General features: G+C 50.7%; 1 protein-coding gene across 4 annotated transcripts in view; it reads right to left on the bottom strand.

The window, feature by feature from the left end:
• Positions 1 to 67: 67 nt before the first annotated feature.
• Positions 68 to 15547, bottom strand: part of Relb (RELB proto-oncogene, NF-kB subunit) — a 23069-nt gene continuing 7589 nt past the window's right edge. For 3 of the 4 annotated variants that reach the window (XM_021250844.2, XM_087200502.1, XM_087200503.1), the window contains 8 exons: positions 10547 to 10704; positions 8082 to 8173; positions 7863 to 7994; positions 6364 to 6468; positions 5059 to 5274; positions 4363 to 4431; positions 4178 to 4255; positions 68 to 714 (listed from right to left, as the gene is read on the bottom strand). In XM_021250844.2, the coding sequence (XP_021106503.2) occupies positions 335 to 714; positions 4178 to 4255; positions 4363 to 4431; positions 5059 to 5274; positions 6364 to 6468; positions 7863 to 7994; positions 8082 to 8173; positions 10547 to 10704 (1230 nt within the window). In that variant the 3' untranslated portion in view covers positions 68 to 334. The remainder of the gene's footprint in view (positions 715 to 4177; positions 4256 to 4362; positions 4432 to 5058; positions 5275 to 6363; positions 6469 to 7862; positions 7995 to 8081; positions 8174 to 10546; positions 10705 to 15547) is intronic. The other variant, XM_087200504.1, reaches the window with a different exon arrangement.

The raw sequence follows: 15547 nt of genomic DNA, 5'->3' as shown, positions 1-15547 counted from the left end.
AAAGGCTGAAGAGAGGTTGGACCCTCGGCTGCGGTGTTTCCCACGCGGAGAAACGACACCCCAAGGCTTAAAAATTCATCTTTATTGGGAAGACTGCAGACAACTCGCAGGTTGTACAATACTATAATCTTCTCACAGTCGCCCGAGAAGGCGCTTATTTTCCTCCCCCGACTCCCTTTTGTCATCTGAAAAGTAGGCTCCAGGGGAAGCCATGGCCCCACGCTTCTCCCCAAGCCTGCAGATGTCCGATCGGGTGCGGGGTCGGAGCTGACCACGGCACCCCGGAGGATGGGTGCTCCGGCCCGCCATCCTCAACTCCGCCAGTGTTCTGGGGCTACGTGGCCTCGGGCCCCGGGGACAGCAGGCCGCCCCCGAAGGCCGCCTCGCGGTACTGGTTGGGGAACATGTTGCTGCCCACGAGACTGGCTGTGCCGCCGTCCACGGGGCCCGGGGCTGCGTACGAGTCCAGCGTCAGCGGCTCGGGGCCAGGGGGCTCCCCGATCACCGGGCCCGCACCCACGGCGCTGGCGAGCGGAGGCGGCGGGGGCAGCAGGTCCAGCATGGTGAAGAGCGTGGGCGCCGCGGGGTCGTAGACGAAGCCGTCGTCCAGGAGCTCGGGCGCGCCCGGGGGCTCGAGGCCGGGCAGGGACACGGTGCCAGGGCCGGGAAAGAAGTCAGTGTCGGCCAGCAGGGCTGACTGCTGCAGGAACGCGCCTGGCGGGAGGAAGGTGAGGCTCGCTTTGGGACCACCGCAGGCGCCCCACCCCGGGCTGTGGGAGTGACCATCACAATGCTAATGTAATCGGCAAACTGAGCTCGGCTTGGAGATCCACACCAGTAATCCAAGCTACTACTGGGGAGGCTGTGGCAGGAGAATAGCAAATTTCAGCAAAAGCCCTGGGTTCAATCCCAGTACCGCAGAAAGAAAGAAAGGCAGGCTGGCTGGGGATGTTGCTCAGTGGGACAGCGCTTGTTTAGCAGGCATGAGGCCTTGGATCAACCCCTGGCACTGCGGGGGCGGGGGGGGGGGGCGGCGGCAAAATAACCGGTTAGTCACACAGCTGTCCAACTGTGGAACCAGGATTGAATTCACACTCCTGTAGGGCTGTGCAGTTTTTTCCCAGAAGGAGAAAGAAGAGGAGGGCCACCCCCAAGTACACCGAATGCATAAAATGAAATATCCCTATCATAGAAAAGTCCCAATCCCAAAACTAGAAGGTAAAATAAGTGTCATTATATGAGAGCCAGGCCAGGCATGGTGGCGCAGGCCTGTAGCTCCAGCACTCAGCAGGCTGAGGCAAGAGGATCTTTTTGAGTTTGAGGCCAGCCTACCCTACAAAATGAGACTCTGTCTCAAAAACAAACAAAAATCAAGAGAACCATGGGCCGGGGATTTAGCTCAGTGGTTTCGTTGCCTGTTGCGCAAGCGCAAGGACCCGAGTTCGATCCCCGGTACCAAAAAAAAATCAAGAGAACCACACACACCCTATGCTGGGTATTGATTTCACTGCCTTGGACATGGTAGCCACTAAGCTATACCCTCAACTCTTCTTTTTTCAAACAAGACAAACCTCATTAGGAAATGCTGATTATATTTGTCTCAAAAAGAAACACAGGGGTACTGGGCCTCCCTTGCAGCTTGATGTGATCACGTGACTAAGTTCTGCTAACTGGAATATAGACATGATAGCTGGAGCTACAGCAGCCAACCTGGACCAAGAAGTGGAAACTGCAAATTGCAATTGGCAGGAGCTTTGGTATGTTATGATCATGCAGCCACCAGGTCATCCCTGGAATGCTTAGCTCTGGATCGAATTTATGTGAGGAAAAATAAAAGTCCATCCTGTTACTGTGGGTTTTGCTGTCAATGCAATTAAATAAGATCATAACAAATGCAGGTGGCATTCCTGACTTATGGAAATGTTTTTTTTGAGGGGGCGGGGGACTACTGGGGATCGAACTCCGGTCCTTGTGCTTGCAAGGCAGGCAGTGGAACCACTGAGCTAAATCCTGGGCCCACTTATGGCAATCTTAACAATCTTGGGGCATGAACTGTGTGCCAGCCTCTGTAATAAATCACTGTGTGACACAATCTTACTAAATACCAGTAAGGACCTAAGACATAGGGTCTCCACCTGACAGATGAAGAAACTGAGGCTCACAGAGGTCACACAGCTGCTGACTCAGAATTGACTCAGAATTGAAACCCACTCTGATTCCAGAAGCCATGCGCAAGCATCGCACTGTATTGCCACCATGAGTTTGACCCAAGAAGGGAGGAAGTGGGGTTAGGACTTAGAGAAACTGCCGGAAGAGAGTGATGGGGAGCTGTGAGGATTGGAGGTGGAGTGGGCTAGGATTGGTGGTTGCTAGGGGCGGGGAGCCTGAGCCTGGGTTACCAGCTGCAGGAGGACAGAACCACAGGTGGTATCACACGCTGGCAAGTGCCCTGGGCCAGCTGGTGTTGGAATAGCTTTTTTTGGCAGTACAGTTCTAGGGATTGAACCCAGGGCCTTCGCACTGAGCAGCATCCCAACACTTTCTGATTTTTATTTTGAAATAAGGTCTAAGTTGCCCAGCCTGGGCTCAAACTTAGGGTTCTTCTAACCCTTCTCCACTGTTGGTGGGGGTGCAGACTGGTGCAACCACTGTGGAAATCAGTATGGAGCTACCTCAAAGACCTAGGACTAGAGGTCCCATGTGACCCAGCTATTCCCCTGCTGGGTATCTTCCCAAAAGAATTAAAAGAATTGGGCTAGGGATTTAGCTCAGTGGTTCTGCTGCCTGCCTCACAAGCACAAGGACCAGAGTTTGATCCCTGGTACCAAAAAATATAATTAAAAGAATCATACCATAGCGATATATGTGCACCCATGTTTATAGCAGCACAGTTTGTAATAGCTAAAACTTGAAAACAGCCCAAGTGCCCATCAACTGGTGACTAAAGATTTATAAAATGGAGTCCTACTCAGCCATAAAGAATGAGAAACTAGGGCCAAGACAGCTCAGTGGCGCTGCGCCTGCCTGGCAAGTGCAAAGTCCTGAGTTCGATCCCTGGAGAAACTAGAAACATTTCTAACTAAATGGATGCACATAGAGGCCATAGTCTTAAGTGAAATAAATAGGATACACATGTGTAAATACCAAACATTTTCTCTGGTGTGAGAAACTGAAAATATAAATGAGGACCAAAATGTATAATAGATAATGTGAAATAGGAAGAAAAGGGGCAAAGGGGAAGTAGGGGGGAGGAGTAGGGGAAAAGAAAGAAGGGAAAGAAAAAAATATGAAAAGAAGGGAAAAAAAGGAAACAGTCTTTGTAACTAGGGAAGGGTGGAGGGGTGGAAGGGAGGGCAGAGGAAGGGAGAAAAATAAGAACAAAGGTATGTCACGTACAGGTACAGATTCCTTCCAGAGCGCGCCACCAGGCCTGGCTGGGACAGTGGAACTGGCCTGTGAGTGGAGACCACGGCAGTGCCACAGCAGGTGACGGACAGGACCAGCTCTGGACGGAGGAGGCTCCAGCCACCAGCCGAGCCACTTCTCCCTGCTCACCTCTGCCCACCCCAACCCCCGCTGCACTGTGACCTGGGACAAGGGACCTCGCCTCCCTGGGCCTCAGCCTTTCCACCTGTGAGGTGCGGGCTGGCAGGGTGACTGCAGACTACGTGTAAGCACCTACTTCTGTGCCCATCACGCAGTGTCTGTGAGAGGAATGCTTTCAAAACGTTTCTTAAGCCTACAGCACCCAGTATGGCCAGGAGGTCTCCTAACCAAGTACTGACCAGGCCTGACCCTGTTAGCTTCCAAGATCAGACAAGACCGGGACCTCAAGGCAACATGGCTCCTGGCTATGTTAAATTGTCCCTTTGATTTTTTTTGTTTGGGTTTTTTAGTAAAAGGTGATTTATATGATCTAAAGAGAAACCAGAGTATACTTTAAATTGTTAAGACCCAGTGAAGTGGTGGTAAGAGTTTTCAGAGGAGGATGAGAGAGGTGGAGCAACTTGGCAAAGATCACACAGCAAATGAACAGCCCGGCAGAGACTAGCATCTCTATTCAGTCTCCAGAGCCCTTTTCTCTCCACTCCATGGTACTGGCTGAGTGGTGAATCACTGGCCTTTGGGAAGCTGCTAGAAAAGCAAGGGCAGGGGCTTACAGGGAGCCAGGACCCACCTGAGCTATGGCTGGGCAGGAAGTGGTCCAGGAAGACTGGCTTCTTCTTCCGCCGTTTGCTCTCAATGCCATGGGGGTCTAAGGGAAGGGAGGACAGAGATGAGGACACTTCATGGGGCGAGGGGGGTTGGCCACCCTCTCCCAGGGCCCTGGGGATGGGTGCTAAAGTGGCAGAGGGGACACACCAGAACTGTTCAGCTCCCCAAGGACATCAGGCATCCCCCGTTTCCGCTTCTTGTCCACGCCGTAGGTGTCTGTTCAGGAATGCCAAGAGCATACAAGAAATGATTCATCAATAATCGTAATGAACTGATAACCAATCATAGAGATTATTTAAGAAGTGGCTGAGCTGGCTCTTGAAAAACCAATGCAAATAAACATCCATATCCCTTCCAGCCACTCTGGCCTCTTTGTTGTTCCCAGAACACCTCAGGCCCGATCCTACCTCAGGACCTTTGCACTTGCCAGCTGCTTAAAACACTTCCTCAACTCACACCACTGCCCTGGAGGACTGGCTTAGTCATCCTCTCATCCTCAGTTCAGCAGCTCCCCGTCTAGGAAGCCTTCCCTGACCTCAAGGCTGCCCGCTTTGGGCTATCGAGTCCCTTGACCATCTCCATTCCAGTCCTGCCTGCTCTGGTCATCACAGTGAGCCTCCTGAGGGCAGGGCTGGAGCTGTCTTGGTCACCTCTGGATTCCCAGCACCACCCCTCGCCGGGCCAGGCAGGAGCAGACACACTGAGTAGCCGACACCTCAAGCAGGTGCGATGTCCGCTCTGCACAGGAGGCCTAGGTCGCTGGGCCAGGAAGCAGCGGAGCCCAATGGGAGCCCCATTCTAGGGAGCTCCAGGCCTGCCTTCCCCTGGGGGTGCCAAGGGTACCGTGGTCCCGAGGCAGGTACGTGAAGGGCAGCGGCTCGCTGCAGACCCCATCTGTGAGCCGCTGCAGGAAGACGTTGACGGTCACAGGCTCCATGATCTCCAGGTCCTCGTAGGGTGGCGTCTTGAAGACAATGGCGATCTGCCGGTGCACGTCGGCCTGGGAGAAGTCGGCCCGCCCTTCCCAGGAGGCCGTGCTGAACACCACGGATATGTCCTCTGTAGGACAGGGGACAGGATGTCAGGACCAAAGAGCCCCAACTCGCTCAGCCTCCCCCCAGAATCAACCCTAACATCCCTGAAGAAGTGGATCAGCATGGCCACCAACTTCCACTGCAGGCCTATTGCGAGCCAGGCACTAAATGTTTTCTTTTTATTCTTCTTTTTTTTGCAGTCCTGGGGATTGAACCCAGGGTCCAGCCACTTTGTCATGTTTTTATTTTTGAGGCAGGGTCTTGCGAAATCGCTAAATTGTCCAGGCTGGGCTTGAACCTGTGATCCTCCTGTCTCAGCCTCCCAAAGTGCTGAGATTACAGGTGTATGTGCACCACAACACCTGACTATTTTCCACGTTTGTATATAAAGACACTCCTTGACTCATGATCGGGTTACATCCCACTAAGCTCACCCTAACTGAAATATCATTAAGTCAAAAATGCATTCACCACAGCTAACCTACCGACATCACTGCTTAGCAACGCAGCACACTGGGAAGCGCGGGCTGTTTCTCCTCATGGTTTCCTATTTCATGGTGACTGGGTGCTATGGCTCGCTGCAACTGCCCAGCTTCACCATAGTATAGCACCAAATATGCACAGCCCAGGAGATCAACATTCAGAATTCAGTTTCTAGCCAGGCATGGTGTCACATGCCTATACAATCCTGGTACCTTGGGAGGCTGAGACAGGAGGACCACAAGTTCCAGCTCAGCCGAGGCAACTTCCTGACTTAGCAAGAGGTTTCTACTGAATGCATATTAGTCTCACAGCACCATCGTAGAGCTGAAAAGTTGGAACCTGAGTCACCCTAGGTCGGAACTATCTGTATGTTATCCCCAGGGCCAGCCCAGACAGGCTCTCCTTGCTCAGGGGAAAGTAGGCCCGGGAACCAATTGCCTGCTTGTTGGGGTTTTTTGTTTTTGTTTGTGTTTTTTTGTTTTCTATTGAGTCAGGGTGTCGCTACGGACCCCAGGCTGGCCTCAAACTCAAATCCTCCTGCCTCAGCCTCCTGAGTGCTGGAATTACAGATGTGCACCACTACCACGTCTGCCTTCCAATTGCCGGTAGCCCGCACCTTTGGGCCCCTCACCTTTCTGCACTTTGTCACATAACAAGTAGAGTTCCTCGCCACCTGTGCATGGCCCGCTTTCCTTATTGATTCGGCAAATCCGAAGTTCTGATGTGTTTGTGGACTCTGGGGAAGAAAGAAAGAGGCATATGAGCAAAAACAAGGATTCAGTCATCAAACCCTGGTGGCCATGGCAGGGACAGGAGGCAGTGCGTCCTCGGTGCTGAAGTCCATGGAGTGTCTGTCCCAAGGGGACTCACACTCAGAGAGCTGGTGGGGCTGGGGGTTCTGAGGAGGTCTGAAGGTCCCTGGAGCAGGCTTCAGGGCCTGAAATCTTACAATGGCTACTTATTTTTCCTGCCCAGCAGCCCTGGTCCTTCTGTTAACAGCCAGGCATCAGTGGTCCTGGGCGGGACAAGCTACCCCTCAGCAGTGATTATGTGCCCCAATCTGGCCAATCAGAGCATCGACCTCTCTCTCTCGCCACAGCTGGTTGGTCAAAGAGGAACACATGACCAAACTCAGACCAATGAGAGACAGCCCTGAGACTATGAGGAAGAAAAAACAAAAACAAGGGAAGCTAAAAGGAGCTGTCCTTGGGACCCAGAGATGCCAAGTGGGTAAGACAGATACCTACAACTCCCCTGCCGAGAACAACTCTTAACATGGAAGAAACGCTGCTGACAGAATGTCACAGGTCTCTAACAATATCCTCAACGCCCTGGATGCAGCCAGACCAGAAGCACTGTGGTACTTCTTGACTCTTTTTAGTTAATGGAAAATAAAATAAATGTTGCTGCTTTTTTATTCCTTCAGCTATGTCAGTCCTCTCGCTTGGATCCATAAAAATCTCTCATTTAACTTCCATTCTTCCACATTTTGGAGGCAGTTGCTGTAGGTTGCTGAAACTGACCAGCTATCCCTCGGCCCTACCATGCCTGTACCACTCTGTGGAGGTGGAAGTCTAAATACTAGCATTCCCAGAGTTCCCCGTCTAGAGGCAGCCAGGGAGCCAAGTTTGGCCAGTGAGACATAAGTAGTTGTCTACCAGGGGGATTCTGGGGAAGATATATTTTTAATTCTTTCCCCTGTAAAAGAAAAGGAATTATTGTTCATTATGCCTTTTACCTGGAGCTTCCTGGTATAAGTGTATAGGTTGTAAATTTCTATAACACTTAAGAGACACTGGGAGGTCCCATTTTCATTACATGGTAAATGCTGATCCCCAGAAATGGGAAGTGAACTGCCTGCACAACAAGGCAGCACTGCCCATCTCAGGCCTTGAACACAGACATGATGTCTGGAGCTGTGGCAGTCATCTTGCGACTATGAGGGAAAAGCCAAGAAAAATCACAGAACCAGTGCTTTGATACTGCTGAGCAGCTGAATTCATGTGCACAGATTTAGTAAGTGAGAAAAATAAAAAGAAAGAATTCTTTGTTTATTCATGCCAGGGGTCCAGGGGTGCTTCTGATACTGTGGCCAGGACACCATTAGCGGACAGGGTTCCCTCCACTCACTCTTGTCATAGACAGGCTCAGAGAGCACAGGGTCCATCCTGCACATGTGTCCCTGCTGGTCCCGGTAGGAGGCCTGGAAGCAGATCTTCACGACGTTCATGTCTACTTCCTGATGGTTCTTCAGGGAGCCGGCTGTGGGGAACAGGGCAGGCTCGGGTGTAGAACGGGGACAGGCAGGGATGGTGGGGAGGGCGTGAGGACGGCGGGCGCCAGGCTCACCGTTGTAGGGGTCGATGCCCAGCTGGATCTTGCGCTCGATGGCGGCCTCGATCTCCTTCTTCCGCACACACTGGATGCCCAGGTTGTTAAAGCTGAGGGCAGAGAGGCACAGGCCTGAGGTGCAGCAGAGGCCACCAGCAGGATTTTCAAGGACCCTCCTCTATTCTTTGCTCTTCTACTCCCCTGCCTTCTCCCTTTTCTTTCCAGTACTGTGAGTTGAGCTCAGGGCCACCGCACTGAGCTACCCAAGCAGCCACTTTTAAAAAATATCTTATTGAGAGACAGCATCTCACTAAGTCACTAAATTGCCCAGGCTAGGCTCAAACTTTGATCCTCATGCCTCAGCCTCCTCAGTGCTGGGATCACAGACGTGCAACCACCACATCCCGCTAGGTGTGAGGAGACCTGGGAACCTGCCATATGCTTCCCACTCGAAAACATGAGCCAGCCTCATTCATTCGGAAAAATTGGAAATTAAACATCAATAAGGCCAGGCATGGTAGTGCATGCTGTATTCCCTGCACTGGGGAGGCTGAGACAGGAGGATCCCTGCAAGTTTGAGGCCAGCTTGGGCTCCATAGTGAAACCCTGTCTCAAAAACAAACAAACAAGGGGCCTGAGATTTAGCTCTGCCCCCTGCCTTGCAAGCGCAAGGTCCAGAGTTCGATCCCTGTTACCAAAAAAAGCAAACAAACAAAAGTAAACACCAATGAGATTTTTGTTCTTGCATTCATCAAAAATGCAAAGATGGAGCCAGGTGCAAGGACACACACCTGTAATCCCAGCTATTTGGGAGGCTGAGGCAGGAAGATCACTGCAAATTTGAGACCAGCCTAGACAACTTATCAAGACTCTGTCTCAAAATAAACAGAAGGGTTGGGGATGTAGCTCAAGAGTAGAACACTGCTTAGACTGATCTCCAATACTGCAAAAACAAAACAACAGCAAGATGGAAACATTTCAGGACAGCCTGCGCCAGTGAGACAGCGGGGAACGAGGCATCTTCCTGTGGCTGGGGACCATCAACTGCATGACACAGGGCCGCAAATAATTCCTGAGCATCCTCTATCTGCCCACCATGGGGCTAGGCTGTGGGATACCACACAGAAGAGAAGACAGAAAATCCCTGCTCTCGTGAGCTTACATTTTCACCAATTAATACATCACTAAAAGTATAAATACATCAGTTACACCCAGTAGTTTCATTTTTAAGAACTGATCCTAGAGAAGAAATGACATACATGTAAAGCTGCTACAGCAACACTATTTGTCACAGAACAGCAAGCAATTGGAACCATCACAGGTGCCCGTTAGCAGAAGGCTTACCTGTGTATATCCATGCATTTGGAATATTATGCAGCCAAGTAAAAGGATAGGGTAACAGTACATATACTGATAGGGAATGATGTCCAAGATGACTGTGATGCAAACACAAAGAGCAGGGGCTGGGGACATGGCTCAGTAGTAGAAAACTTGCCTGGTATCCACGAGGCTTCAGGTTCATCCCCACACCCACAAAAAACCAAAATAAAACAAGGTACAAATGTTGACTACTATTTATGAGGGGAGCAAAAAAGACCCATGTACAGGTGGGTGCAGGTAAACAGTCACGTGCACTGCAGAGCAGATGCTTTTTGTTTTTTGAGCCAGGGTCTCAATATGCAGTCCAGGTTGCCTGGAACTTGTGATCTTCCTGCCTCAGCCTCCAGAATGCTGAGAGTACAGGTATGCACCACCATGCCTGGCTCAAGGCACATCTTTGGCTGTTTCCAGGAAAAAGCCCTGGTAGCTGGAGAACCAAAGATTTCCATTTTGAATCTTTTTTTATTTTTCTTTTTTTGCCTTACTGAGACAGGATCTCCCTATGTAGTTCTGGCTGACCTTGAACTGTGTACTCCACGCTGCCCTTGAACTTCAGGCTATCCTCCTGCCTCAGCCTCCCAAGAGCTAAGATTACAGGGGTGCACCACCACACCCAGCTGAATCTTTAAATTTCATTTATTTATTTATTTATTTTGGTACCGGGGATTGAACTTGGGTCCTTGCACTTGCGAGGCAGGCAGCGGAACCACTGAGCTAAATCCCCGGCCCTGAATCTTTAAATTTTATTAAAAATATGTAGGAGGCCCAGGGATTTAGCTCAGTGGTTCCGCTGCCTCCCTCTCAAGCACAAGGTCCTGAGTTCAATCCCCGGTACCAAAAAAATATAAATTGCAGAGCGAGAGCAGGAACGGGCTGCAGTTACATCCAGCGTGGAGTCAAATTCCAGCTCTGCCTCTCACCATCGGTGCTCCGTAACCTCTGTGAACCTCTGTGTCCCCCTCTACAGAATGGGCACAGACAGAATGTGACCGTGGACAGGGCGGGCCCCGGGCCTCAGTTTCCCCATCCAGCAGGCTCCCCAGAGGCTCTCGGGAGACTCCCCGGCTGACTTCTCTCTCCCTCGGGCGGGGCGGGGTGGGTACCTGTGCCGGGGGCTGACGTGGGGCCGCAGCCGCACCCTGCAGACGCCGTCGGCGCAGTCCTTCCCCACGAGGCTGTGAGGGTGCACGCGGTGGGGCCAGTCCTTCCACACCAGGCACGCGGTCACCTCCACCTCCCGCAGCCCGCCACAGTCCCGGAGCTGCAGGAAGACAGGCGCTGGTGGGGACACAGCTCTCCCCTCCCTGGGGGACCCGCCGCCGCGCCCAGGCAGGGCCGGGGAGGGGGGCTGGCTTCCGGCACCCACTCAGGGCCTGCTGAGGCCCCACAGATGGTACTGTGCGCCTGCTGCGGTTCCACGGGCTAAACCCAAGGCCTTCACAGCTGAGCTACAGCCCTGGCTTTTAAAATTTATCATTCAGAGGGCCAGGGATTTAGCTCAGTGGTTACACTGCCTGCCTCGCAAGTGCAAGGACCGGAGTTCAATCTCGGTACCAAAAAAAAAAAAAAAAAAATTTTATCATTCAGAGACAGTGTACTGCTAAGTGCTGAGTTACTCAGGCTGGGCACTAACTTGCCATCCTCCTGCCTCAGCCTCCCAGAATGCTGGGATTACAGGAGTGCGCCACTACACCTGGCTCAAAAGTTTTCTACTACTGTGTTTTCTGTGGTCAAACTAAGAAAATTAGATACACGGAGTCTCCCAATATCACACTCAGATAATTTACTAATTTCCTGGGAAGAAACGGAGCCTGGTATGACAGCGCACGCCTGTAGTCCCAGCACTTGGGAGGCTGAGGCAGGAGGATCACCATGAGTTCAAGGCCAGTCTGGGCTGCACAGCAAGACCCTGTCTCAAAACAACAACAACAACAACAACATAGGACTGGGGATTTAGCTCAGTTGTGCCACTGCCTGCCTCATAAGTGCAAGGTCCCGAGTTCAATCCCTGGTACCAAAAAACCCCAAAAAACCAAAATCTAAACAAAGAGAGAAAAGGCAGCCGTGTGCATGCCTGCTGTAGTCCCTGCTACTCAGGTGGATCATTTGAACCCAGGAGTTTGAGGCCTCTGACCCATCTCAAAAAAGAAAAAACTAAAAATCTCAAAAATCCCCAGAAATTTTCAGATTTTCTTCTTTAATTTTTTATTTTTTTAGACAAGGTCTCACTATGTAGTTCAGTCTGATCTCAAACTCACTATGTAGCCCAGGCTGGCCTCGAACTCACTGTGATCCTCCTGCCTCAGCCTCCCAAGTGCTCGGATTACAGTGTGCACCACCACACCCAGATTCAGATTCTTTTTTTTAAAAAGTACATTATGGGGCCAGGGATTTAGCTCAGTGGTTTTGCTGCCTGCTGCACAAGTGGAAGGACCCCAGTTCGATCCCCAGTACCAAAAAAAAAAAAATACGTTATGATAGCTACATCTTGGATGTGGCCTACGTATCCATCAACAGATGAATGGATAGAGAAAATTGGTACATATGTACAATGGAGTACTACTGTGCCACAAAGAGGAACACACTTGAGTCATTTGCAGGAAAATGGATGCACTCTGAGACCATAATATTAAGTGAAATGAATTAGAGACACAAGCTTAAATATCAAATATCAGAGCATAATTTTTTTTTGGAGTCAGGGTCTCACTCTATAGTTCAGGCTGGCCTTCAACTCACTGTGTAGCCCAGACTGGCCTCTTAACTCACAGCGATCTTCCTCCCTCAGGCTTCCAAACAGGCATGTACCATTACATCCAGCTCCAAAGTATAAATAATTTAAAGAACCTTTATAACCATGAGCCAAAATAAACCTTTCCTCTTTGAAAATAAAAATAAAGAGCAAAATAAAAGAGAAACAGCCTTTGTGGGGATGGGGAAAGTTCTGGGGATGAGGGGAGACATGAGGGAAGGAAAAAGAAGAGGAATTAAAAAGGAACAAGGGGGGCCGGGGATTTAGCTCAGTGGTTTCGCCGTCTGCTGCGCACGTGCAAGGACCTGAGTTCGATCCCCTGTACCAAAAAATAAAATAAAATAAAAAATAAAAAGGAACAAGGAGGCTGAGGCAGGATAGCCAGGAGCTCAAGCCCAGCCTGGACTACATAGTGAGACCCTGTCTCAAAAACACAGAACAAGGAATAAGACGTGCTATGTGTCTGTACCCATTCCTCACAGTGACTGTATTTATTATGTGTCACAAGCATGTACTTTATGGCTACCGGGGCTGCAACTCTTGCTGAGCAGCCATAGGTGACAGCTGACAGCAGCCAGTCCCTATGGTCAGTGCCGGACTCAGCTGGCCAGTTAGCAACTCGGGGTCACCAGCTGGCCCCTGCTAGTATCAAAGTCCCTCTGAAGCCACCTCTGAACTTCTAGAGCCCAATCTATGGACTAGCGGGACATGGTGGCACATGCCTATAATCCTAGCACTGGGGAGGCTGAGGCAGAAGGATCGCTATGAGTTTGAGACTGGTCTAGGCTACATAGTGAGTTCAAAACCAGTCTGAACTACTTGGCAAAACCCTGTGTCAAAAAAAATCCAAATCTATGAACCAAAAGTATGGTCACCAATGCACCACAGTGAGGGCATGCTGCCCTCTAGCGGCCTGATGGGACAATGAGGGTGACTGGCTGACTCCGGCCTGGGGACCCACAGCACGAAGTCAACAGGACCTCAGGAGCCACTCTGTCAGGCGGGGACAGTCCCACACTGCCCTACCATGTCCTCCATGGCTTCTAAACGTGCTGCCAGGAACCTGCGTCAGGAACAAAGTTGTTTAAAATGATCACAGCCTGGAACTGTTCTACCTTTTTTAAAAAAAATTTTTTTATACTGGAAATTGAACCCAGGACCTTTGTCCTGAGCTACATTCCCAGACCATTTGATTTTCTTATTGTGAGGCAAGATCTTGCTCAGGGTAGGCTGGAACTTGCGCTCCTCCTGCCTCAGCCTCTGAGAGGGGAGCTTCCAGGCGTGCACCACCACACCCTCTTGTTTTACACAGCCTTTCCCTGCCACGGTACACTGAATTCAAGGGTGCCACAGCCATGTCAGCTGACAGAAACACCGGATTCTGTGCAGACCAAGAGCTGCTTGACACTCCGGGAAACCCTCATCAAGGTGGCCCTAGGGGTACCATTTAGGTTACCGGGGACACAAGGCTGGGTCTCATTAGTAAGGAGTCTCCAGAGGATCCCGGACAACTGCTGCCTTTGGGGATTTCCCAGGGGCTGTGCTCGCTCACTGACACACGGGAATAAATATGCTCACTGATGCTGCAGTAATATTCTTTTATGCTTTTTTTTTTTCAGTACTCAGCTATACCCCAGCCATTTTTGTATTTTGAGACACTGAGGTCTAGCAAATTGCTAAACTGCCCCAGGCTGGGTTTAAATTTGCAACCCTCCTGCCTCAGCCTTCTGGAGTGCTAAATTTACAGGTGTGTGCGACCACTTCCGGCTCTTTTATTTTTCCTATTACAGCATGCCAGTATGTTTGTTATTTTCTGTATTTGGGGGGGTTTTTTTGGTATCGGGGATAGAACTTGGGTCCTTGCGTTTGCACAGCAGGCAGCAAAACCACTGAGCTAAATCCCCAGCTGTATTTGGTTTTTGAGACAGGGTCCCACTGTGAAGTTGAGGTTGGCTTTGAACTCACAGCAATCCACCTGCCTCAGCTTCCTGGGATTACAGGTGTGTGCACCACCACGCCTGGCAAGTGTGGCATTATGGATTTGAAGGGCGACTGTGAGGTAGGCGATGCTATAAATCTGAGTCAGACCAGGTTAAAACCACACATTTAAGGGACTCTCCAGGCTCAGAGTCGGCAGCCTCAGAACTGACAGAGTCTCAGCTCTGAGCTGTCACATGGGACTCTAGACAAGGCGGGCACCAAGCCTAGGCTCCATCACGGCCACCTACTGAGCACCTTCTCCAGCCTCAATCACCACTTGAACTTCAGGCACAGTAAGTGGTGACAGAAGAAATGTGCTGTGTAGCCCTGAGCAAGGAACTCAACCTCTCTGAGCCTCGGCTCTCTCCAAGGAATGAGGGAGATAAACACCACAAATGCACACTTGGAGACAAGCCGTTCCCTCTTGTTGGGAATTTATAGTCCTAACTATGAAATGGAAGCCAACCCTGCCCAAGAATAACTGCCAGGCTAACAGCAATAAGAAAACTGAGGAAATGACTAACTTCAAACAGAGAGCTGCGTCTCTAGCACAGAGAGACCTCGAGGAGACCTCAGCATCCCCACAGTTGGGACAAAGTAGCATCCTTCTCCTGTGACGAGACTCGCTGAGAACGTGGCCTGCTCACTGGAACGTCTGTCCCCCAAATGTACCCCCGCTCTGATCTGCAGACAGACCCGGAGTGTGGGACATCTGCACAGCCTCCGCCCCATTCTCCACAACGTCTAGGTCAGAACCGGAAGACAGACTGAAGGACCGACCTGGCTCAGAGACTGCTGAGACCAGACAACTAAACCTGCACCTAGCTGGGCGTGGTGGTGCATGCCTGTAATCCCAGCACTCGGGAGGCTGAGGCAGGAGGATCGCTGTGAGGTAAAGGCCAGCCTAGAATATACAGTGAGACCCTGACTCAAAAAAAAAACATGGGCTGGGGATTTAGCTCAGTGTCACTGTGCCTGCTTTGCAAGCACAAGGTCCTGAGTTCGATCCCCAGTACTGGAAAAACACAAAACAAAACACTCCACATGATCTTAGGATGCAGGACTGGGTGTTAAATAAGAACAGAAGCAACAGCCTTCGAGGACATTGGGGCGGGTAATTAGCATATGGACTCATATTAGCTAACACTGTATGAATGTTAAATTTCTATCTCAGGGGGGCATAGCATCACATGCCTATTATCTCAGCATAGAGGAGGCTGAGGCAGGAGGATCACTGCAGGTTCGAGGTCAGCTTGGGCTACATGTGAGTTCAAGGCCAGCCTAGATATACAACAATATGATGTGAAATGATTCAGTACATTAAAACAAGAGCTGGGGGTATGGCTCTGTCACAGAGCGTGGGACCAGCATGCAT

The sequence above is a fragment of the Heterocephalus glaber genome, unplaced genomic scaffold, assembly GCF_053883595.1.
Source record: "Heterocephalus glaber isolate CG9 unplaced genomic scaffold, H.glaber_assembly_v1.0 deba00001744, whole genome shotgun sequence".
NCBI classification, from domain to species: domain Eukaryota; kingdom Metazoa; phylum Chordata; class Mammalia; order Rodentia; family Bathyergidae; genus Heterocephalus; species Heterocephalus glaber.
This window is presented reverse-complemented; position numbering and strand designations above follow the sequence as displayed.